At 39.4% G+C, this 25,434-nt stretch overlaps 1 protein-coding gene across 6 annotated transcripts in view; it reads left to right on the forward strand.

Moving 5' to 3' along the window:
- The window catches only part of Ap3b1 (adaptor related protein complex 3 subunit beta 1), a 214,871-nt gene that overhangs the window by 143,675 nt on the left and 45,762 nt on the right, over positions 1-25,434 (forward strand). For all 6 annotated transcript variants that reach the window (XR_009592381.1, XM_060385579.1, XM_060385578.1 and 3 more), the window contains exon 22: positions 1,641-1,747. Coding sequence is in view for 5 of the 6 variants with exons in the window: in XM_060385579.1 (XP_060241562.1) it covers positions 1,641-1,747 (107 nt within the window). In the remaining variant the exon portion in view is untranslated. The remainder of the gene's footprint in view (positions 1-1,640; positions 1,748-25,434) is intronic.

Here is a 25,434-nt window from a genome sequence, read left to right on the forward strand (position 1 = left end):
TGACATGTGAAAATATTTGTCCATGCACCTCATATGTGGCAAGTGTTTTTAAGAGTTGATGACTGTAGCCAGTGAGGCAGCCAGTCACCTTGGATATGCAGAGTAGCCACAGACTTGGCCTTGTGTACTACTGCTGCGTTCAATTTTGAACCAGAATTTTAATCACAAGAGTAATTGTGTAACTGCTGTGTTATACTTACTGTAGCAAAGAAGAGTGTTTTGTTGAAAGTCTTAAAAAAATACAGGGTTGGGGAGATGGCTCAGTGGGTAAAGCGCTTTCCGTGCAAGAAGATGGATGTTTGAGACACAGAAACCTGGGCGTGTTCGCACATACCTGCAGTCTCAGCACTCCAGCAGATTAGGAGGGAAATAGGAGAATGCATGGTGGCTTGTATGCCAGCGAGCATGGGGTACATGGCAGCAAATAGAAGAGATCCTGCCTCTGACCACCATGTGGGCACCCCCCAACACACCAAGCATAGGTGTGTATCAACAGTGCTTCAGCCATGCTCCGTATAAAGGCAGTGGGAAAGCCAAGGACTGGAGTCACGCCGACACCCAGGCCTGCCTCTGCTTTTTTGTGGTATGTGTGTACATTGTTGAAGATTTCCTTGAAAGGTTTTCTTTCTTGGCACCATCACTTCCAAACTATAGTGTTTCTTTATTTTTTTAGGGGTGTTTATCTTTTTCCCTCAAATAACTTGACAAAGACCTTATCTTGCAAAAGAGACATTTCATTATTAATTTTATGAATTAACACTTTTCTTCCTAATTCCCAGGATATTGTAAGAAATCTGAAAAGTGGCATCAAATTAAGTACTTTACAGCTTTACTGTGGAGAGAGGGTTTGTTAGAAGCTAAAACTTTTCTGCATTCTAGTTTTCTTTTAGATTCAACAGTTGAGACAGTACTAAAGACTAAAAGCCAGTAAGGCAAAGTATTCATGGTTAATAAAACCTAAAACATTCAAGGCACAAACTGTGTCAGGGTTTGGCTACATAAACCAATGGTGGAGACTGCAGTGTCTTTGAAGGCAGGCTGATTACCATCATAAGAATGGTAATCAAGTCACGTAATGTTGTGGTTTTTTTTGTTGTTGTTGTTTTGTTTTGTTTTTAATTTTGAACAGATTTTCAGGATCTAGGTTTCTGTTCTCGGCTGCATGCCAGCTTCAGCACATAGCTTTGCGGCAATGGATAATTATCAGGCAATTATCCAGCTGGACCCTAATTGGTTAGAGGAGAATAAACTAAAGAAATGAGTTAAGCATCCTTAAAAAACTTCTGACTCAGCTGGAAATCTCTCCTTACATTATTCCTATGTTAGTGTGGAAAATGTATCTTACCATTTTCTTTTAGTGAAGTTCTGGGTGATAAATGTTAGCAATAAAAATTTTCAAAAACTGTTGCTCAAGTTATTTATACCTTGCTTTGTTGTAGCTTTGCCTTATGTTTGAAAGCTCAGACTAATCACTGCTGTGATTCAGTAATAATGCAACTAAATCAGGATGTTAAATAGAATTGTCATACTTCCATTAATCAAAGTAATTTAATTAGATTTACTAACAAAGTAGATTGTTGCTTTTAATAATAGGAATTAAATTTTCATGCACACTTACTTATTTGGGCCTTTTCTTCCAGTTAACCCAGTTTCCACTCCCGTTGCCCTTCCTACACCAGCCCTTTCTCCGAGCTTGATAGCTGATCTTGAAGGTCTAAACTTGTCAACTCCTTCGTCAGTCATCAACGTAAGTGATTTTCGTGTAACACTTATGACCATATGATAGATATGGTCTTTCTTATGAAAAAATTTTTTTTCTTAGTCTTCAGTAGTACCTCTTCTAACAGAAGTTGGATTCAGACAGACTTTTGATTTTGTAATTATTTTTAAATTTATCCACCCTTTATCTTCTCAGCTTGCTTCTGCTTGTTAGCTACATTTAACGTGTACTTTTTTTTTTTTTGATGTCTTATATAACATACAGGGGTTCTTTGCCAAAGAGAGGTATTGTATAGACAGTCATGTGCCTCTTTCTGATGAGGATATGAAGTGTGATGCTTACAAACTCAAACAAGCAATCATCGTACACACACACACAGTACATTGTTAGGTAACTTTATTGTGGGAACATAGACTGCTCATGCGCGTGCTCATGTGCGTGCACACACACACACACTCATAGACATATACTGTGCATTGTTAGATAATTTCAATCTGGACACACAGACTGTGCCTACACAAAGTAAGGCAGAGAATAAACTTTAATTATTGTGTGTATTAACCGATAATCCTTCTGTTCTCACCACAGGGCTACTAAAAGTTCACTATTATCTTCATTTTAAAAGCCCAGGATTGAATTTCTTATTGTGTCATCTTCACAGATTTATCTATATATACTGGTATCTTAAAAAAAAAATTGTGTTATCTGGGGCTATGACTTTAATGATGTGAGAATTCTGCCGTCACAAAACATCAACCTCTCAATGTCTGAAACTGCAATAATTTTTCTGTATGTTAGCGTGTTTTGCCCACCAACCTTTCACTTTGAATCAAGTGTGCTTCTGAGGATGTACAGCCTGTTGCTATGGCTGGCCTTCTGCTGAGCAATACTAGTAAGCTTTCAGTGAGCACACATCGCTGGACAGGAAGTTGCAGGGTACGTTCTGCTGATCTGAGCAGCCCAGGAAACATGGAGCTGCTTCCCTTAAAAGAGGAGAAGCATGTCAAAGCCTTGTATGTCATTCCAAAGGTATTCCTCTTCAGAGTAATGCTCCACAGGGCTGTGCTGAGAAGAGCAAGTTACTTGCATTTGTTCCTTCTTGGTGAGCTCACACAAAGCACTGGTGAAAACTAGTAAGCTGCGGTGGCCTGTTCAAATGTAGAATGCGATTTTCTCTTGGCTGCTAAGAAAAGTAAGTGGTGGTTGGGGTTTCAGGTTGTTACTCTTTCTAAAGGAAAATGCATATGAAAGTATATTTTAAAAGATGAGAAAGCTTTGAAAATTGGTAGTAAAGTCTTTCATTTACTCAGATAATAAGTGTTTATTGAGCATTTGTGTTAGCCTCTGAGGAGAAAGTGGTGATCTACGGTGAAAATCTATAGTAAACTCAGGCGGCAGTAAGGTAGGACACTCAAATACCAGATGTGCAGGACACAAGTCCTTGTTTTGACACTCACTAGCTTCTGTGACTTTGCTGCAGCCTGGCAAGTAGCACCTCTGTACTTCATTGTCCTATGACAACAATGTCTTCCTGGATTGTGACATTGCATTTAGAGCAGAGATTGGCACATTACATCATTCAATAAACTATTCTTGAGCTCCTCTCTCTCTCTCTCTCTCTCAGTTTGGGATACGTAAGACTTGGGAGCATATTTGCCAGACTTGGGGTCTGTGTTTTTTTATTTGATTGTTGTTTTCTTCACTTAAAACAAGGATGTGGCCTCACGCAATTGGCTACTCTGCCTATCTGCTCACAGAGAGATCATATTCACCGAGGTAACAGTTTATGATCACTTATTAATCTCCCTCCCTCTCTCTGTATATGTACACTTTTCTATAATTAGCTTTTCTATAATTAACTTTTCTATAATTTCTATAATTAATTAATTTCATTTAATTCGGTTTAAACTTTGTTACTTTGTTTTCTTTGTTCTTGGTTTTGAGATCTTTGTTATTTCTTTTGAGACAAGTTCTCTCTATAGCCCATAATGTTCTGCCACAGTATTGCAAGTATTATTATAAGTGTCCCTACCTTTACTAATTCTTAAAAAAACAAACAAACAAAAAAAAAACAAAACAGAACTGTTAGCACAAAAACAGGCAGGAGCACAAAGCCAGTCAAACTCCTTAGGTGTTGGAGCAGAGGTTACTCTGAGGAGAGAAGTGGTGCTCAGAAGGGACATGAGGAAGCTCTGGGGTACTGCCCATGTTCTGTCCTGTGATGGCTGCCCTTGGGTGGGCGTGTTCCACTTAGGGAGAAAAGTCATTGAACAGCTGTGCACTTAAAACATGCTTTTCTGTATGTATATTATATGCTAGTAAAACAGTTTTTAAGTAGACAGATGATAAAAATTGATTATAAATACAAGAGGAAGTACAGATGATAATGGATGGATGGAAATGTGCAGTCACAGTAATGATTAAATGTAAAGTTGAAGAACCGTTTTGCCTGGCTTTAGCAAAATACTGCAAAATCCAGGATCTGCAGGTGAGGAGACAGTGAAATGGGCATTTTGTTACCAGCTCGTTCCTGATAACATCAAGTGCATCCTTCTAGGTGATATCATGGCTGCCTAAAGCAGAGTCATCTAAACACTTATTCTTCCACTTCTAGGGAAATAATAATAAATGCAGAGATACATATGCATGGTTATAAACCTATTTGTTTAATGGAAAATTAATGGTTATATAAAATTGGAAAATAATTTAAGAAAATGTTTATAATCAATAAAATATATTCTAGTATGAAGAGAAGGAACAGATCCATAAATGTAACATATATACATTTCACTTTTACAAAATTATACAATGGTAAACTAGGAAAAATAAAGATAGTATAAACTTATCATAGTGTTCATGAACTGTTTTATGAACTGTGAGATTATGGATTTTTGTTTATTTTTTTATATTTTAATTTAATCAAGCTGCAAGTACATATATTGTACAAAACAGTACTTTTAAAAGAAATACGGAGAGGGCATCTATGACTAAGATGTTTCCAGTACAGCCCTTTTCTGTTTGTCTGTCTGTCTGTCTGTCTGTCTGTCTGTCTGTCTAGATTACTACCAATAGTTAGGTGAGTGAGACTGAGGCTATCATTTGATTTGTCATCTCTCAAATGATGATGGTAGGACAGAATTCAAATGTTTGTTTTTAATTCTAGCATTCTGTGTATATGTAAACCTAAGAAGCAGTAAAAAACAGCCATGGTGGGATGATTTCAAGTAGGTTTGTTAAAATAAATAGGTAAAACTTTTCTTTATATGTGTGGCTGTGTTGTTCATAGGTTTGTTTTTTGTTTTTTTTTTTTTTTAAACTTATTCCAGTAGATTGTTTTCTTCTGTCTCAGATAGGTTTTGTTTCTTGTAATTAATCAAAACATATGTATAGAAAACCAAAGAACAATTTTTCACACCAAATGTTTTTTAATAAAACATTTCCTACAGACTTGAGTATGTTGGCTAAATGGGAGGGTGAGGTAGGAGGATCGAAAATTTAAGGCCTGGACCACACAGTGAGGAGGAAAGAGATTACTGTTAAGAAGTGAGTTTAAATCAAGTCCTGATGACACAGATGGAGCAGTCTTCTACATATTTGGCTTCTTGTGGGGATGAAGAAAATAAAGAGATGGTTTTGTCTTTAAGAAAAATGTGAACAAAAATTAAATACTTCTAGAATTGTTGAAATGACCTAACAATTTGGATGGCTTTGTACTTTTGGATCACATATTACTATGAAAATAACAGGTAATGTTATCCATCTGGGGTAGGAAGATGGCTCAGTCGATGCAGCATTGTGTTTCCTGTGTGAAGATGTAGGTTGGCATCCCGACGTCCACATAAAAGCTAGCCACAGTAGCGCGTACCTGCAAAGCCCAGCATTGGAGAGGAAGACACAGGAGGACAGCTGGGTCACTCAGTTCCAGGTTTCATGGAGAAGACACCCAATGTCACTCTCCTATCTCAGCATGCACATACATGAACACATACATACCATATGTTTTTTAAAAGCCATTTTAGTTTGTCTGATCAGTAATGTCACCATGAACATGGCTCATCCATTTCAATTTTTATGTTTCTTCCCAGACTTTTAATGTTCATTAATTTAGTCGCCTGGTGGTTAAGATTGTGTTTCTATGGAAACACCTTTTCTGGGTTATAAAATTCTTAGGCAGTCTACCACATTGCAGCAGCTATAATGGATGTACAGTGCCCATGTTTCTTTAGCACCTGCCCACAAGCCAGAAGCTCACACGGGAGGACTGGGTGATAGGAGAAGTGCAGAGTTGAGGACACAGGGGCCTGATTCTACTCTGTTCTAGGCTGCTTTTTATTGTTGTGACTTAGATGTATTAACTTGGAATTTGAGCCTTACAACATTGGTATCTACAAGTATTTTGTGAAAATTAAGTAAAAAGACAACCTTAACCAATGTTTGGTTAACTCCTAAAATATGGCTTTATATCCCTGGAAGGTAGTATGCTTGGTCATTTGGGGATAGACCATAAACTCCAATATGAAGATATCAGGGCTTAGAGGGCTAGAGGAAGAACTTGACAAAGATTTGGGGGCAGGGTTTAGAAGTTCTGGGCCTTTGTGTTTACTAAATGCAGAGTCAGCTCACATGGCCTACCCCTCGCCCTCCAACTTGATGTTGGATAATGCACACACCAAGCTGAAAGAACCAGGAAGCAGGCACCTGGTGCTAGGCCCCATGGCTCAGGAGGTTCCCTTGTGCCCAAGAACCCAAACCCACCTAGGCAGCATAATAAAACTCCATCTCAGAAACCAAAAGGAAAGCAGAAGGAAAATTTACTGAGTGAAACAAAAAGATACGGTCCCCAGGAAGCACAGAGAGCAGCAGCATGGGAAGCCATCTCTGTGGAGGAAGGCACGGTTTCTACGGTTTCTGTTTTTTCATGCTTAAAAATCACTGTAGACCAATTCTAAACATTTGTTGTGGAAGTCTGATTTTTTTTTTAATGTCTCAAAATTCAAACTGAAAGTAACACTTAGCTTTAAAATGTTTGAATTCCCTCTGTAGGTGTTACCTCTAGAAAAAGAGTATATTCAGAATCTTTAAAGAAAGTTTTATACATCTATTCCTAAAGAAACATAGGAGGGACAGTGAGTGATGCATGTCATTCCTGAGTCACATCTTTTTAGTTATGTTTACTGTGACTAGGGCCAGTGTTTTAGTAGCCCATAATATACCACAAGCCATAGGCACCACTACGAAAAGTGGGGTTTTCTGGATTTCATGAAGCTTGCTTCTGAGCATGCTTCTTCCTTGTGTGAGAGTGTGTTGAAGAAGACATCCACACTCTGTGAACTGGAAAGAAACACCCACAGGTCCTGCCATCTCTGTGTAGACTTCTTCGACTTAAGAGCAGGGGGTTTGCTACACCTCTAGCAAGTATAATTCAAGGCTGTCTGAACCCCAACCTCTCATTGGTCTTCCCGTGTTGTGAATGACCAAGGCACCCTTCCTCCATGTGTGTTTGATGCTGCATGGGCCTGTGCCTCTGTTCTCAGCTGGCTTAGAGTCTTATATCTCCATCTGATTATTGAATTCACACATGGGGCCTGGGAACTGAGACTTAATAAGATGGTGTCTAGATGGCTGCAGTGAAGGAATCATACCCTTAGCAGAGGCACCTGAAGGCTGCAAAACTGAAGAAGCTAAGAACTACAGAAATGGTCCTCGTGGTGGCTACAGTAACCAGGCCTGGGGCCAGGAACTGTGCTTTGTCATCCTGGGAATTGTAGTAACGATCCCTTAACTCCTTTCTAATCTTGCCTTGTCCTGACACAGATTAAGCGGTAGTATGTGTGACATGCTGAGGTGAAGAGCATGCTAGGAGTGTTTCAGACACTCCAGCTGCCACAGGCCACCTGGCACCTGACACAACAGCACTGTGCAGTGGGGAAGCTCTGACTTTGTGACCATAAAAAGTGGCCTACATGGATCACTTGTCTCCTTATGGAATTTACTTAGCATAGTGAATTATGGCTCATTAAGAAAGCTGATCAGTGTAGAATAAAAGTATAGTGTATTGTGGAAGAAAAGTGACGAAAAGTGACAGAGCTGATGGGAGTGTGTGTTAATTTGTTAAAGTATAAAAGTACAGTGTATTGTGGAAGAAAAGGACGAAAAGTGACAGAGCTGATGGGGTGTGTATGTGCTAACTTGTTAAAGTATAAAAGTACAGTGTATTGTGGAAGAAAAGGACGAAAAGTGACAGAGCTGATGGGGGTGTGTGTGCTAACTTGTTAAAGTATGTTACTATAGAGTTAGTTAGCCAAACTCAAGGTAAATTGGGCGTGGTCCTTCTACAGAGTCCTACATCGGCCCAAGATCTCTGGTGACAAGTACATCAAAGGTTTTCCCCAGACTACCCTCAGGTTTAGTAAAGAACTCAGGAAAGGTTAAGATTTTTTTTTTCATCCAAAGAGTTAGTCATGTAAGTGGATTCTGAGAGAGTCACAAATGCCACACCCTGTGTGACAGCAGGATGTGGTGCTGTCCATACTCTTGCTGAGCAGGGAAGCTCACTAACTTTGCTGTTGCAGAGTTTTTACTGAGGCTTCATTATGTGGGCAAGGTTGAATCGCTGCTGTGTGTTTAATCTGCAGCCCTTCCCACTCCCTAAAAGTTGCAGAGAAGTGCCTTGAAGCTCAGAGTGGTTGCTCGGGCAAGGCCAGGTCCCATCCTGCATTCCCTTGGTTTGTTTGTTTTTCATTTTTTTCTTCAAGATTTATTTATTCATTATTTATACAGCATGTGTGCTTGTTCACCAGAAGAAGGCACCAGATCACTGTAGATGGTTATAAGCCACCATGTGGTTGCTGGTAATTGAACTTTGGAAGAACAGCCAGGGTTCTTAACCTCTGAGCCATCTCTCCAGACCCCCTGAATTCCCTTTTAATGTAAGCTGTCTGGGTGCCTCCCTCCCATGACTCATCACAGTGACATAGGTGGGCAGGTATAGACCCTTTGGGGCCTGCATGTAACAGTTCCTGTTATAACTGGGGTGATCCCAACATTTCACAGTGGCCTCTCAGGAGCTAGTCTTTTCTGGGAGTGGAGAGGGAGGCCAAGACTCCATTATTCCAGTTTTTTTCATTGGGGTATTTGTTCAGGCCAAGACTGAGTGGTGAGCAGAATAGGGAAGACTTGGGTTTTCCCTGTGGCATATGAAGAAGAAGAAAATGTGCCCAACAGCAAGTGCTTTTTCTTTTTTCTTTTTTTTTTTTTTGCAAGTGCTTTTTCATCTTTGTAGTATGGTCTTGCTCATGGAAATTCCATAGCTGTAATTGCCATTATGTGCTGTTATTTTTCTCATATTCTAAACAATATTGCTATTCACTGAGCCCTACATCCCTGCCATGATCTTCTACCTTTAACATGGATTAAGGTTGAGATGTCCAAGCTACTTTTGCTCTTAAACATACAATGGAAGTCTAAATTTTTACAACCTTCTCTTCATTTGCTTTCTTCAAGTTTGCATGTGTGGGCCCTTGTTTCATCCTTCTCCGACACTGTGGTGCAAACAGTGGCAACACTAGCATCATGCCAGAATGTGTGCATTTTCCAAGCTGAGAAAAGATGGAGTTAAATCTGATGACAGCACGCCTAAGAGACATGCGGCTAATGGCCCTTCTCCCCAGGGAATGACAGTGCAGTGTGTGGAAAAAAAAAAAAAAGCCCACATGGAACTCATGGATTTGGCCAAGGAAACCCACACTACACTCATACACAAAAACAGCTTCTAGAGTTAGTTTTGCCATTAGTTGTGGCAATAAATCTAGAAATTTAACTGCCAAATACGCTTATGGCTTTTTGCTGTAGGAAAATGGCATCTAATGATACCAGCATTCTTCTTGTTAAGGGGTGTGGTCTTTACCAGGTTTTATAAAAATTTAATGTAAGAACAGAGAAGAGCCTCCATCAGACCTGCTTTATTATGGAGATCATTCAGTTGACTTAAAAATATTATGAAAGCAAAAGCAAACCAAATCTGAGGCTGAAGAAATGGATTTTCCATCTGAAATATCTTAAAGCGCATTTGGAATTCTGGGATAATTATACATAATAATGATGATCATGATTGAAGTTGCTTAGCTCCAAGCTAAGAGACAGGTCCAGCTAAAATCAAATTCCTTTGAGTTTAGAAGAGAAGAAATTATGAGTCAAATTTTAAGATAATTTTTGTCATTTTAAATTTGGGGGAAGCCCTTTATTTGTTCTGATGAAAATGTCAGTAGTCATGGAACTGTGGTAAAAATAATGAAAAATCACTGGCCTGGGTCTGCTTAAATTGAAAACATTTTTTAATTAAAGTTTGACAGTATTTTGTGCTTCCATTGCCTAGCCACGTCCTGTCTCATTCTTTTATTCAGTTCTTTTCTGGGTGGGAACTGATTTAATTTTGAAATTAAACTTGAAGGCATGCCCATGCTGTGGCCTGGTGTTTTTTTCCCTGTTTTGCTCAGAGGCTCCATTGTTGCCAGAGGCCATTCTCTTCCATCCCTATTCCTTTTCTAGACTGAGAAGGAGGCTGCTTTTAAAAGGGGAAATGATGGTAACTGATTTTGAGTTGCAGTATTGTAATTGGTTTAAACAAACACATGCCAATTTAAGTCTTTTATTTTAAAAATTGCATTATTATAGGGAAAGGTCAGAGGACAACTTGTGGGGGTTGGTTAGTTGCCAGTAAGCAACCTGGGTCTTGGGATGTAATTTGAGTCGTCAGGCTCAGCTGTGGTTGCCTTTGCTCGCTGAACATCCCAACAGGAGAGAGAGAGACAGACAGACAGACAGCCACCAGGTTAAGTCTTAAGTGTGAAGAATACTTCTAGTACTTTGTGTGACGATAGAGCTCTCCCCAGTTAGTGGATGCTAATTATAGATAGTAGTGAGCACAGAACACAGAGGACATACACATCTACAAAGTTAACAGATGGAGGAGTTGGGAATAATGAAAGCCCATGCCCCTCTCCTGGGTCATTCTCTTTGTGTGGCTCTAGGTCATCATTTTCAGAGCTGAGATGGTTCACTGCTCATCTGCTGCTGCTTTCTTAAGATTAGGATTTTGGCTTTTACTTTTTATACTCCACTACAGTAGGAAATGGGAAGGACTTTAAAATGTAATTTGTTATTAACACTTTGTGTGGCTGTCAGCTGTAAGCCTTCAGGTGTGGCTGCTTCTGTTGAATTTTGCCATTTGCAGTGAAAAGGTCTTACTCTCCTACTTTTTAGTATCATAGATAACTATATGTTGGCCAGTCACATTTTAAATACTTGTTGTGTGTCATTTATACTAACTTCTGTTACCACTCTTCACTCTCTCTGTTTCCCAAATACATAGCATGATAAGAAAAATAAATAAATCTTATTTAATAGTGTTAAATCTTTGAACATGGAAGCCTGAGAAATACTTTGGTAATATTCATAAAGACTTTGTTTCCTTTCCAAGGAAGATAAAATGAATTCAGCTGTAGGGTACATCCCCAACTAACACTACAAAATTAATTTATTACCAGAGACGAGAGCATGAAGTAAAAATAGATAAGTACAGTATATGACCCTAATATCTAAGAAAAGTAAAAACCACTTATCTTGGAATAGATCAGACACACTGTTATTCAAACCATTCAGGAATATAATTACATACATCTTTTATAAGCCTATCAACCAGGGTTATTTCTCTAAGTTTGCAGTTCTACATTACTGGATTTATAAATACCTCCTCAGAATGTTAAAGAAGCACTAAAGACAGATATCACACTGGCTCAAAGAAACAACCACTCCAGAAGTGTACATAGAGAAAATTTGAGCAAGTTTGCTGTTATGCAAACTTGAGATGTAGTGAAAGCCATGTGTAGTGTGTGTGTCCTTCTGTGTCTGTTCAAGCAGAGCAGCTCCACGAGGATGTACGAAATAGCCAAGGAAATAGGAAGATGAATTCTTGAAGAGGAAATTAAGGAAATGGGTTTTAGGTATGAAATACAGTATTTTGGGGTTTTTTCATAAAAAAGACATAAACCAAGTTTGTTGATAAAATTATGTTGAAATTTGTTTTTTAGTGTCTCAGAAGTAGAATAAAATATTGGATTAGACAGACTAGCCAGATCCTAACACAGATGGTCTTTGTCTTCTCCCCCTCTGTTGTAGTGATGGGGTCCAACCCAGGGTCTCATGCATGTAAGCCCACATACTTTCTTGGTGCTAAATGGACATGACATGTGAAACTTAGTGAGAGGGCCTCAGTGTTTATTAGATTAGTTTCTCTGTTCTGTGTTCATTTGAAATTTTCTCTACTGAGTTTTTTAATATGTAAATTCATATGACATTTGCTAGAATTATGATCTGGTGCAGTAGCTTGTAATTTTAAACCCATCGTTAGTGTTAAAATAAGTTAAGAACCTCATCTGTGAAATTATGCAAGTGAAATAATTGCATCTCAGCTCCTTTTCAGCTCTAAGTTTTTGGAAATCTATATACATTAAATAAATATATATATCAGATAAAGGAAGGTTGACTTTTTTCTATTCTATAGAAAATAGAATGAGACTTGGAGTCTGAGTCCCTACAAAACAGGGTAGTGCCTCTTCCCTCACACACACACACATACACACACACACACACACACACACACACAGTGCTCAATCTGAAAGGTGTTCATCAGACATGTTTTAAGTCGATGAAATTACTCCTTGTCATCTTCCCGCTTCATAGGACTTGTTCCCACTGATGTCACTTTAAAGAGCTCTGCTGTCAGTGTTATGACATCATTAAGTAAATTATCCCCACCAGGTGCTCATCTAGAAAGTAGAACTCAGAGGCTTCCAGGTGGCTCATTCGGTGAAAGTCCTTGCCGCCAAGCCTGACAGCCTGTGTTCCGTCCCCAGAACTCACGTGGTGAAAGGAGAGAGCCAACTCCCTCAGGCAGAATTCAATGGGTGTGTTGAGGCATGTTCACGTGCGCGCACAGACATGCACCTGTCAAGTAGATGTCAGCCTCTTAAAGAAAATAGTGCTTATTGACACACTTCTTTTGTTACTCAAGGTCTGCTGTTTGAGACCGTGAGGTGGAAAGTGAGCTGCTGCTCAAAGGTATCTCACTGAGCGCATCTTTGTGCCCCATGCTCCACATTCCTTGTGTGCCCTCTTAATTTGGTTAAAAGTATGTCATGAGAAACTGGGACTCTGAAAATAAGATTGTGAGCTTATTTTCCTGTCAACAGCTAACTCCTTCAAATTGAGAGCACATCTCTCTAAGGTAACATTTACTTGCTCACATCTTCAGCAGCTGTCAGACATAACATCGGACATATCCATTGACCCTAAAATTTTTCACCAGAACCTGCACTGAAAGGGGGCAGCCCCAGCCAGACAACAGGCTCATTTCAATTTTAATGGCTGTAATTAAAGGTTAATTCAGTGAGTCAGGATTAACGAGGAAAGTACAAATGATAGGCAAGCAGCTGCCTTTATGATACAAGATGAGAACAATGCAATTACAGTAAGAATTAGAAAGAAATCAACTTCCAGAAGAGGGTCCTCTAATGAGCGAATTGAACTGTGACCACTAAACACAAATGTATGAAATGACGCTTCTTAAGGAGTCGTATAAATTGACACTGTACACCTAAGTGCATTCTGTCACAGCAGGAACAAGGGCTAAGACCAGGAAGTCTCTTATTTCTAAGTTGCCAAAATGTATGAGGCTCTATTTAAATATGATGCTTTCAGGTGGCAGAGTGCCCTCTGCAGCTGGGACCACCCTCTTCTTGACATTCAATGCTCTCTGTGGAGTTATAATTGGTTCTTTCTTCCTGCCCAGCTCTGCCAAGTACTTTTTATATTTTGGACCCATTTTTCTTATTATAACCATCCTAAAACTCCTGTTTATCTAATGTTAACTTGAAAACTGACACATAACATGATTTTCAGTTATATTATATTTGTATCTTTTATAATTTTTCTTAAAACTCAAGCTCAATTTTATATTTTATCTAGATCATTTTACTTTATTTCTGTGTGACACATCTTTAACCTTGGGGCACTAATCTAAGCTTTCATATATGCTGTAACCCGCTAGAAAATTATTAGTTACTTTTTATCCTTGACATTCTTTTATGGAATCCTTCTGTAGTGGTTGGTACATAGTAGGACTTAGGATATGTTACTGTCTTAAGCTGTTTTTATGCTAGTATAATCCAAGCTACATACTTGTTTTTAATTTTTTGAGTCCTATGTTCTGTCGTATAGTTATCACCTGTCACATAATGCAAAAATAAATTATGCACACTTAAGCTTAAGCCTTAAAGGTATAAAGAATATCATAAATACAGACTGTAGGCCATTAGTCCTGGAAGCTTACATTTTGTCCATTGCATTTGAGCTGGTTCTATGCGGTAAATCATATGCTGGAGCAAATCTGAATATTGATGCCCAGAAGCTAATAATCTGGTAAGATGCTTCCTGGAAAAGGAGAAAATGTTACGTGTAGATTGTGTCATCTGTGATACATAAAACTAGGAGCTACTGCTGCTTGTGGAAGAATTGGCACAGGTTTACCTGAGAGATGATCTTTTTATTTGTTGTTACGTTGCTGGAGAATTCACTCTGCATGTACATCATGGGAAACCTGAGGAAAATTGATAGTGTTTCCCTGGTATTTAGATTAACCCAAGAATTTTATGTGGAGTGGTACAGCATGCTGTTTTGAACAATATTTTGACATTAAGAACTCCACAAAATAGTATTTAAGCCCCTTTTGGCGTAGGCAGTTGATAACTTTTCATTCATAATTAGCTCATAGAGAACCGGGAGACATTTCAGGGAAATTGAACTGTCAGTGGGTAGAAACAGGCATTTGACCTCATCACATTGAGTGGGGCCCATCATAATTTGTTCATTTGGTGCCCATCAGCTCAGCCTCATCCCTCATACAGCACCTTGCTGACCTTCCCTCTCCAATTCCGCTCAGTTCAGCTTTAATTATGACTCTGCAGACCTGAAGAAATATTGCAGCTTGCTCTCAAAAACCCTGAACTGCCACTCACCAAAAGATTGGTTTTTAACAGGTAATAAATGCCCAGAGGAAATGGTACTGTGTCCACACACACACACACACACACACAGAGCGTGTGCTTCCGTAGAGCTTTGGCTGGCTCTCCATGCACCACTGTTGCCCACAGCCTTAGGAGTAATGGAGCTACTGACTGGCCCCACCCCTAGAAGGGAACCTCACAGGTTCTTAGTGTGGGCGCCTTTGCGGTTGCTTGGTTCTCTGGTGACTCCCAAAGCCTGTTGAGGAACAGTGGGCCAGTAGTTGAGGGGGAAGTGTTAGTGCTTTTATGATTCTGCATTTTCACTTTTCTATTTTGGCTAATAATTGCGCTTTTAAATTGGCTATCCCAAAGAGAGAAAATGAGAACAATAAGAGCCTCTTCCATCAGGAAAATTCCCTATAGTCCTTTCACCCTGGACACAGGAGCCCTGCTGAGTCAAGTGTTGACTCTAATGACAAGCAAACAATGAGGTGTAAAGCAGCTTCCAAGCTGCACTCCCACTCCCTGCTGCTGAGTGTTCTCTGTCCCACCCGGGCTCTTCCTGAGCCATTTCATATCAGGGACTGCTTAGGAGGAAAGCACAAAGCTTCACAAAATAGATAACTTAACCTTTGCTTTCAAATTCTGTCTCTCTAGACTTCAATGCAAATAAAAATACCGAGACCTGTAGGCCCATACTGCATATCCTTGTACTGAATGTTGAACTGTCAGCAGGATTTTCAGGTCATTTGACAAAAAGGATACAGGTGCAGTAGCTAGCACTGAAGGTGACTGCTGGCTTCATCAATCACTTTGCCTTTCTTTAAGTTGATACATAATGGACCCCTTCAATCAGCTTCCATGTTCGTTGTCACTTGTTTGGAAAGAAGAAAAAAAAAAATAAAAGGGAAGGAAGGTGGAAAGGCTGGGCTGTGAAGTCAAGGTTAGGAAATGAATTGTCATTTACTGAGGGTCTAGAGGTGTCATTGTAAAAACATTCAGTTTGAGCTGGGTGGTGATACATAGCTTGAAGCTCCTGTAGGTCTCTCCATGGACCATGCTGTTCAGAGTAGTGATCTGAAATGTGAACTTGAATTAAGACATTGTGTTGTGGCAGAGACATGTTTTTTGTGCCAGGAAAAGAAAGTTGAAATCACCATTCCTTTTACTTCCCGAAACGACACCACGTGCTTGATTATGAGAGCGCCCTCTCCGGGGAGTGCGAGACGGACCAGCCGCCCACAGCTTAGCTTCCTATCTTCCATCGTGCTAGTCAGAACTTTGCCAGGTTGTTGGGAGGAGAGAAAGAAGGGGGAGTGGAGTTTGTAAGGTTCCCCTGTTTTCCAGAATGCATAGTTAATACTGTTCACCAGGTTTGAATTGCCCAGTTTAAACAGACAGCAAGGCAGCAGATAGGACAATTTAAAAAAATTATTAGAAATTAGCATCTGGCATGGCAGTTTCCCCTGGGAAAACAACTCCCTTTAATTCTTTGAAGAATGAGACACACCTAGAGAAGGTTATTAACTCATCAATATTTTGGTAAACAGGCACACAGGAATCCTAACAAAGCCCTCCCCTCCCATTCCTTCCATCTTCAATGAGGTTATATGTATTCTAAGATTGACCAGTGTGTTTCATAGGGGTCTGTGTTTATAAATATGCTGCTTTAAGCCTCTATTTTACTTCAGAGCCTCAATCAGAAGGCTCTTATGTCAGCAGGCAGTGTGGTGACCTGAGCAGGTGTTAGATTACACAGGGAAATTATGTATCCTAGCTGTGTGAAATTTGCTTCCCAGTTTGCAAAGGATGGATTGGATAGAATAAAGAATATGGCTTAATGTTCTTTTTAGTCTTTGCAGATTTGGCTTTTGTGTCTGGGGTGAATTCTCTTTTGCTTTCAAGTAAAAGTTTAGAGATTGGGTTTTTTGTTGTTGTTGTTGTTGTTGTTGTTTGTTGTTGTTGTTTTTTTATGTGCACTGGTATAAGGGTGTCAGATCCTTTGGAACTGGAGTTATAGACAGTTGTAAGCTGCCATGTAGGTGCTGGGAATTGAACCTGGGGTCTTTGGAAGAGCAGACAGTACCCTTAACCATTGAGCCCCCAGAGGTTATGGTTTCTTTATGAAAGTTTTCATTCTCAAAGCTAAATGATTCTATTAATAAATGTGTGTGGAAGGTAGGTGCAGAGGCTCACATGAAATCCAAGGTACATGGAGATAAGACCAGAGTATCTTGAGTTCAAGACCTTGTCTGGGCAACATAGTGAGACCCTGGCTCAAGAAATAAATGTGCACAATGTCTTCTACTTTCTGAATATTGCAGTCTTAGGTTGTAGTAAACAATTAAGCCATGCTGCAGTCTCCAGGCGTGTCTTACATACTAGGGAGGGAGAAATCATGGAGAGCTGCTGTGGAAGAGGAGAGCTGAGCTGCAGAGATGCTTATGCAGAGGGTGTGTGCAGGACAACGACCAGTGTTGCCTGCCAAGTCTGCAGGAAAAAACAGCCTGCTTGTACTTGTAATAGTGGCCTGAATTAAAGCAAATGCCTCTTTAACATCCTTTACATTTGTGGAATTTCTACCAAGACACATTTGCCGTTCCATCCATACTGGCTTCTGTCAGATTGGTACAGGCCTAAATTGATGCTTCTCGGTTGCATTTGCTGCATATCTGGTGACTTTTTTCCGAAGCACTCATTGACACGTGTTCCTCATCCCTACAGTTGTAGCGTGTGACAGACAGGTGAATTTTTTCATACAAAGAGCTGCAAGATGATTAGAGCCTGCATTCAGAGACCCACATAACCTTTGTAAACATCAGACTCTTTTTTGTGTGTGTTTGTTTTGTTTTGTTGTTTTTTGAGACAGGATTCCTCTTTGTAGCCTTGGCTGCCCTGGAATAAACTCCATAGACCATGCTGGCCTCAAACTTAGAGATCTGACTGCCTCTGGGCCCTGAGTGCCAGGATGCAAAGTGTGTGCCATGCCACCCAGCTAAACATCAGACCTTTGTTATTTTTGTTTCCAAAAGAGATGTTTCTAGCAAAGTTGCCTTTTTAAAAAAATTTTTTTTAGGTAATGTTCTTTGTTAATACCTCCCCACTCCTTTCTAGCTCAGCTGTCTCATTATCATTTTATTCTGTCCTGCCCAGAGTACCTTCCATTTTTGTTTTCCTTCCTTTTTCCTGTTGAAAAGTGTCTGTTCTGTAGTTCACCAAAGTCTATCACTGGTGCTAATATTAACCTAAGAGTAATCCCATTTTGCATTCATCTCTTACCAAAAAGACTGGTACCTGCCACCTGAAGCAGGTTAAGATGCAGTGACCTTGTTCCTAGTGCCTGCCAGTTAAGACCACAATCAACTCATGGTACTCACTAAAATGAAAGGGTGGCTGCTGGGGTGAGTATCCTTTTAAACCAATCCTTTGGCAAACAGATCCAGGCTGAGAACCATTCACGCCCATTAGTGTCTGTGGCAGTTGTGTTGATGCCAATGCTGAAGCTCTGCAGAGGGAGGCTGCTGCCTCTCCTGTCTCCCACCTCCTGCGAAAGTTTCCTGCTCTCATTTGTCCCACACTCTTCACGTGTAGATCTCAGCACAAGAATCCACAGCAGGAGGTTTTAGAGACACAGTTTTCTTCCTAAGGCAAGTTATTTCCACACACTTGATGGTTTAAAGCAATGCAAACTTATTGTCCTTTTGAATTTCATTTTATGTATGAGTGTTTTGCCTATATGTATGTATGTATACCATATGTGTGTAATGGCTGCAGAGACCATAAGAGGGCATTGGAGTTACAGATGGTGCTGAGTCATACCACATGGGTTCTAGGAACCTAACCCAGGTCTTCTATGAAAGCACCAAGTACTGTTAACTGTTGAGCCATCTCTTGAGCCCCACAGACATATTATTGAATACTCCTTGAAGTCAGGGCTCCAAAATAGGTCTCACTGACCTAAATTGAAAATCAGCCTGGCTCTGCTCTTTCTGGAGATGTAGGGAAAATGGAATTCTTACCCTTTCTGCAGTGCAGCCTTCTAGAGACAGCTCACATTCATTGGAGGCCATTGAAGGCCACTATAATATGTCTTCTTTGACCATCTTAGGTTCAGTTGGAGTTCTTGCTATTATGGTTTCCTGCCTAATTAAACCATTGCCTCTTTCGATCCTCTCAAATTTTTTTTTGAAAATTTCAGAGTAAATTAAGTTTCACCTCTTCTTAGTGCTATTTTTGATGTGTAAGAAAATAACACATATTTCAATAGAGTCAGAATTACAATAGGTTTTTTACAAAAACATTAATTTATCTCATTAAATAACTCATTTATGCTTTTAAGGCATCAGAGAAATGTTATTTGTGTTTTGGAAAAACTAAAACATACAAAGAAATTGTATTATTTAGGATTACCACATTGCTAGTTAACACGGGGCATAAGAATATGTATAAAGGTAAATGACAACTAAATTAAAATAGTGATGTCAAAATGGAGGGCAGTTAAGACCTGTGGCAGCAGGTGTAGCAGTGAGAAGAGTTGGCCTGCAGATGGCCCCTGTATTCTCAGTAATATTTGGTATTTAACTTAACTTACTAGGAAAAGGCTGGATAACAAGTAAGTGATGGTTTACTGTGATTTAAGTAAATTAAAAGTGCAGTGTTCTTTGTGCAAGACCGGAAAAAAATAAAGTCACTAAGATCTAAGGTTGAGGCACACTGTGCCTAGGAAGCTATATTTTGAGTTGTTTTTTTTTTTTTTAAACATCCATTAAAGTGTTGTGAATCTAATAAAAGTTATTTTTAAAATGTGGTGATTCTTTTAGCAAAGGCCCATTCCAACAAGAAATGTAAAAATTGTCTCATATCTTGTATTCCCCAGGCTAGTAGTGTTTTGTGTTGTTATGAAAGGGTTAATCACTGCTGACCTATCTCAGAACCTACTGTCTGTCAGACTTAATGCTTTAAACCAAATGATACCATTCATGCTGCCCTCCCTCACAGCTGAGTCTGGCGAGTAAGCCAGCATGAATACCACTGTCTCCTTCTAGTGGAGTTTAAAGTGGTGCTCAGTGGGCAGAAGTTGGGCAATCAGAACAGCAGGATAGGAGTTGAGAACAGGGTTAGCCCTGAGGTAGGTGGAGCTTTAATGAGGGAGCAGTGAGGCGGGGTTGTATTTGTGTCCTAGGAATTCTTAGACTGGTTTGGCTGCAATTCTGTTCCTATTTGTATGTTCAGCAAGTAGGCAGAGGAAACAGTAGAAGGGCACTGCTCAATGATTGGGTGGTGGACAGCATCCTGTATAGATGTGGTACTTGGCTTTTGAAGAGTTGGATTTATTTCCAGACACCAGCCTTCTTAAAGGCAATGCATCAGCCTCCATCCACGGATGCTGCTATAGCCAGTAATCTGTTGGCTTGTCCATTTTCAGCTCGTAGTACAAAATAAATGAAAGCCAAGGGCATTACAATTGGGAGGGAAGGAGGAGGACTGTTATTTAAAAGGCTTTTAAATGATGTCTCTATATATTCTTTTAACAACATCCTCTAAAAGCCTTTGGAAAAAAAAAAAAAAAACAGTCCCTACCTCCCTTCGTTGTTAACAAAGATGGTGCAGGGACTGCTCTTTAAAAGGCTGTTAAATGGTGATCCTATATATTTTAACATCAACATCATTTAGAAACCTTTTAGAGACAGTCTCCTCAGCTACTGCTAACTGAGAGGGAAAAGGACATGGGGGAAGGGATTGCTTTTTTAAAGGCCTTTGGATGGCACTATCAATAAATATAGCAATATTGTTATAAAAGCCTTTTTCCGATGATGATTCAGCTTTTTTGATGTGTACTTTTAACCTCATGACCCTTTGTCATCTGACAGATTGCTGCTTCAACATGACTGAAAACTCAGTTTACTAATAATCCCCCAAATGCCATTTATTTAATTTTGTAGAGCTTAAAAATCAGTTACACATATACTATCTCATTTGGCCCTCACAACAACTAGGTAAAACAGGAAAGATCTGTAGAATTAGCCCCATTTTGTAGAGAAGAAAGAGAAGCCTAGGGAGTTGTGATGCTAGGCATCCAGACTAATGCCTGAGCTCTGCCCACTATCATGTCACCTTCCCTCACTGTTCATTCACTTCCTCTCTCCCTCCCTCCAGTCATTCACTCACTCACTTGTTTACTTATTTGTTTATTTATGACAGGATCTCACTATGTAGTTCTGGTTGCTCTGGAATTTGTTATATGTGTATGAGGCTAGCCTCAAACTCACAAAAGATCTGCTTGTGTCTGCCTCTCAAGTGCTGGGATTAAAGGTGTGTGCCAACACCCCAGACATTCTTAATAGTAGTATTCTGACTTGTTTTTCTGAAGAGTGCCCAAATACTAAGAGTTAATATTTTTGATTAGCGTGAAAATAAAGTTCTGCAGCTGAAATTCTGAAGGCAGACATGGAGAGGTGCAGTAGAAGGCAGTTAACACAGAGACCCACAGCTGGTCAGTGACAGAGACTTTGGAGTGCACAGTCCTAAATGGGACATGTAAGGTCCCTCCCCCCCTCAAGATGCAGTGATCTTCACAGAGATGGGGTAGAAAGAGGAGAAGAGCTCAAGCGATGAATGATTTCAAGGACTTAGGAGTTTCTGAATGTAACAGGACAAGTAAACATACGAATTTTGAACTTTCATGACTTCATGCTCAAGACTTGCCAAGATCAAGCCAGACAAAATCCCAGGTGCGGGAGGGGAAGTGGAAAGGAACCTGGTTGAGAAGCTGTTGTCCCTGAGTGGGTGCTGCTGGGTGAGGGAAAGTCAGTTTTCTTTACTGATGTGATTCCTGCACGGTGGACCACACTCCAGGGCAGGCTTCATGCCAGGGGTAGTGGGCCAAAACAAACTGGACTTGGAAGAGGTGAGGGAATGGAATGAATATGATTAAAATACATTGTATAGAATTCTCAAATAATTAAAGCATTTAACCTAGAAAAACAGATTAATGTAAATTTGAATAGGGGTGCAGGTCATCAAATGGCTTTCCTTCACATACTTGGACTCTAAAGAACCTAAGGTTCCTGTGCAAGTTCTCTGTCAGTGAGAGATTTTAAATATCTGTACACAAATCAGAAAGATTGTGTATATGATTATACAAGTGTTTGTGTCTCTCTTTCTGTCTTTTGATCTCGGAGAACCAATTGCCCATCTTTGGAGAAGACTGTTCTGTCAGAGTTAATAAGGCATCCTGGGTGGGTCTTTTATTTCAAATTAACATATATGTACATGTGTATGTACATATGTAAACATACAATGTAACATAATGTACATGGACTGAGATATCTTTTCATATTCCTGAGATGAGATCCATGTCCCTCATCCTGGAACCCATATCCCTAACTTATAGTTCAGTTGACTGCAAGGGGGATACAGCACATCTGTGAACATATGTGCATCAGTCTGTGTCTAGAAAACAGTGTTTGCTGGATGTCCCCCAATCCTCTCTAGCTCTTATACTCTTTCTGCCTCTTCTGCAAAGTTCTCTGAATCCTTGGGGGTTAGGGGATTGATGGAGACATCCCACTTAGAACTGTGTGTTCCAGGCTGTCTTACTCTTTGCACATTGTCCAGTGTGGGTCTCTATGCTAGTCCCCATCTGCTGTGGGAGGATGTTGAAGCCCTGCTTTTAAGAGAAGCATTTTTATAGGGGCTTATGGTACTGATAGGAATAGAAGGGATTTAAAAGCACACTAGCATATCATTATGTAGTATGGGAAAGAGAAAAAAAGAAAACGGAGTTGGGGAGCATTTCCTAAAATCAGGAAAGAGACAAGGATGCCTACTCTCCACTCTCTTAGCCCATATAGTGATTAAAGTCTTAGCTATGGCAAGAGAAAGACAAGAAGGTAGAATTAAGAAAGGAAGAATTCAGATCATTCTTATTTGTGATGACATAGAGACGATGGGGTTCTAAGAAACTCTTAATGTTCATAAGCACAGTAAAGTTTCAGGATACAAACATCAGCAACATAGCAAGCCTTCATATATACCAGGAGTGTACTATCAGAGAAAAAGACTGAGAAAAATATATCCCATTCATAGTAGTTTCCCCCCCAATCTCCCTTAATTTAAGTACCTAGGAATAAACTTAACCTAAAATGTGAAAGATCTCTACAATGAAAATAGAAGACACAGAAAGGAACTCAAAAGAATATGCTGGAGATGAAAAGATCCTCCATGTTCCTATATTGGCAGAATTAATATTGTGGAAATGGCTGTACTGCTAGAATTTACAGATTTAATGTAATACCCATAAAATTCCAGTGATATATTTTATAAATCTAGAAAAAAATCTAGTAATTTCAGTGGAAGCATAAAAGAACATGAATAGCCAAAGCAATGCTAAAGGAGAACAACACAGCCAGAGGTATCTAAAGTCATGTGACCTACCAAAATTAAAGCTAGAAGATATAAATAACTTAAATAGACGCATTACAAGTAGTGAGAGTGAAACTGTTAGCAAGTTCCCCAACAAGGAAAAGCCCAGGTCCATAATAACTGCTGAATTCTTACCAAACTTTTAAGGAAGAGTTAATGACAATTCTTAACTTAGTCCATGAAATAGAAGGTGAAGCACTAGAAGAGTTTATTCAACAAAGCCACTATTATCCTGATACCAAAACTAGGTAAACAGGACAATCTATAGATCAATTTTTTTTTCTGATAAACACAGATGCAGAATTTCTCAGCAAAATACTTGCAGACCCAGTTCAGGAACATGTTAACAAGATCTAGAGCATGAGCAAGTGGTTTTCATCGTGGAGATGCAAGGGCAAGGCTGCTGCACGGTACATAAATCCAGAAATGTAGTACAGCATATAAACAGACTGATGGGCAGGAACTGCGAAATCATCTGTTGATGCAGAAAAGGCCTCTGACAAAGTTCAACATGCTGAAGTCCTGGAGATGTTAGGAAGGAAGTCTATAAACAGCAAGCCTATAGCCAAATTCTACTAAGCAGATTTTTGTTTTAATTAAATGTGTTGCTAGTAAAGCTTATAGACTTGTCTTTGGAGAAAGGAAAGAACAGAATGTTGTGAAGTAACTTCTTCTACAGAATAAGTGCAGAATGACACATTCTTTATGTGGGGCCAGAAACCTTCATAGGTAGTGTTAGGGATGGAACCATAGGGCCTTGTACTTGGTGAACAAGTACTGTACAGTTGAGTCTTCAGCCCCAGGTTCTTTGTAAAGGAGGGCCAGACAGTGTGAGACTTGTAGACTGTAGCCAGTCAATGGCGTCATCATGGGACAAAAACAGCCTGAGAGAGAGAGTATAAAAATGAACATGCATCTGTTCTAAGAAATATTTTAGAAACTAAAATATAAGCCTTACATGTTTTTAATATCATAAAATACATGATTTTACAACCACTTAAAATGTTAAAGCCATTTTTAGGGCACAGACTCACACAAATAGACAATGCTTCCTGGTCCCTGTTTACTGGCATGCATATATTAATGACTTCATTAAGTGTACAAGTGTTCAGATATGCCTACAAAGAAATTTTCCATTCTTTACTTTTTGTCTGAGTCTTTTGCTAGCTTGTATGTCTGTGTACCACATGCGCACCTGGTGGTCACAGAGGTCAGAAGAGGGCATTGGATCCACTAGAGTTTTACATGGTATGAGACACCAGGTGTAATCAGACCCAGGTACTACACCAAGGCAAGTGCTCTGAACCATTGGTTTCTCTCTCCAGACCCTACAGATTTTTACCATGTATTGATTGTTACCAAAAAAAAAAAAAACTTCCATTTTTCATGATCTGTGCTCATTACTCAAAATATTAGAAATTAGCACAGTTACTTTGTACAATAGTCAGATTTACAGACGTGACTAAGAAGTTATCCTTAAGATAACAGACTATTAATTTAAAGTAATGCTTTCTGGAAGGTTCCAATATATTTCTTTGAATCTGTGTTTCCAGGTAGGGGTAAAGCAAATTTGCCCTTTGCTTTTTGAAATCTATACTAGGTGCTGTCCAGTGCAGTGTACTGGTGATACAGTGGGCTCGCTTTCTGCATTTACTGGGTAAATAAGACAATATTGAGGCCTTCTGCCTTATAATTCTTACCAATTGAGATGTATATTGGTTTTAAAAACAGTAATATAAAAGATGCGGTGTACCTCTGCTTACAACCACTTCTTACCTCATCACTTTTATAAATCATATCTGAGTAGACACTGCTGTAAAATAAGCCAAACAAACAAGGCACAAAGAGAGCAGCTTATTCTATATTACAGCTCTTCAGAGTTTTTTTTGAAATTTGAAAACAAAACAGATTGATAATACTTAAAGATGATTGTGTAACTAAATACAGATTAAAGCATAAAAGGCTGAAAAACATCGTTTTCATAAAGCTTTATGTGGAAATGTCATCTCTGAAATAGTAGAGCAGCTGCTGACAGAGGCTTGTTATAATCCACTCAGTCGATACTCTGTGTTTTATTTTTCAAGTCTCATTTCAAATTTTATAATTCAATCATTTTGAACAGCTATGTTCAAAAGAAGTTTTACAACTTTAATCTTAATAATCTGAAGAAAAAGCAGACATGCTATGTCATAAAATAACTATTAGTGACTAGTTTGTACCCTATAAATC

The sequence above is a fragment of the Meriones unguiculatus genome, chromosome 6 (genome assembly GCF_030254825.1).
Source record: "Meriones unguiculatus strain TT.TT164.6M chromosome 6, Bangor_MerUng_6.1, whole genome shotgun sequence".
NCBI classification, from domain to species: domain Eukaryota; kingdom Metazoa; phylum Chordata; class Mammalia; order Rodentia; family Muridae; genus Meriones; species Meriones unguiculatus.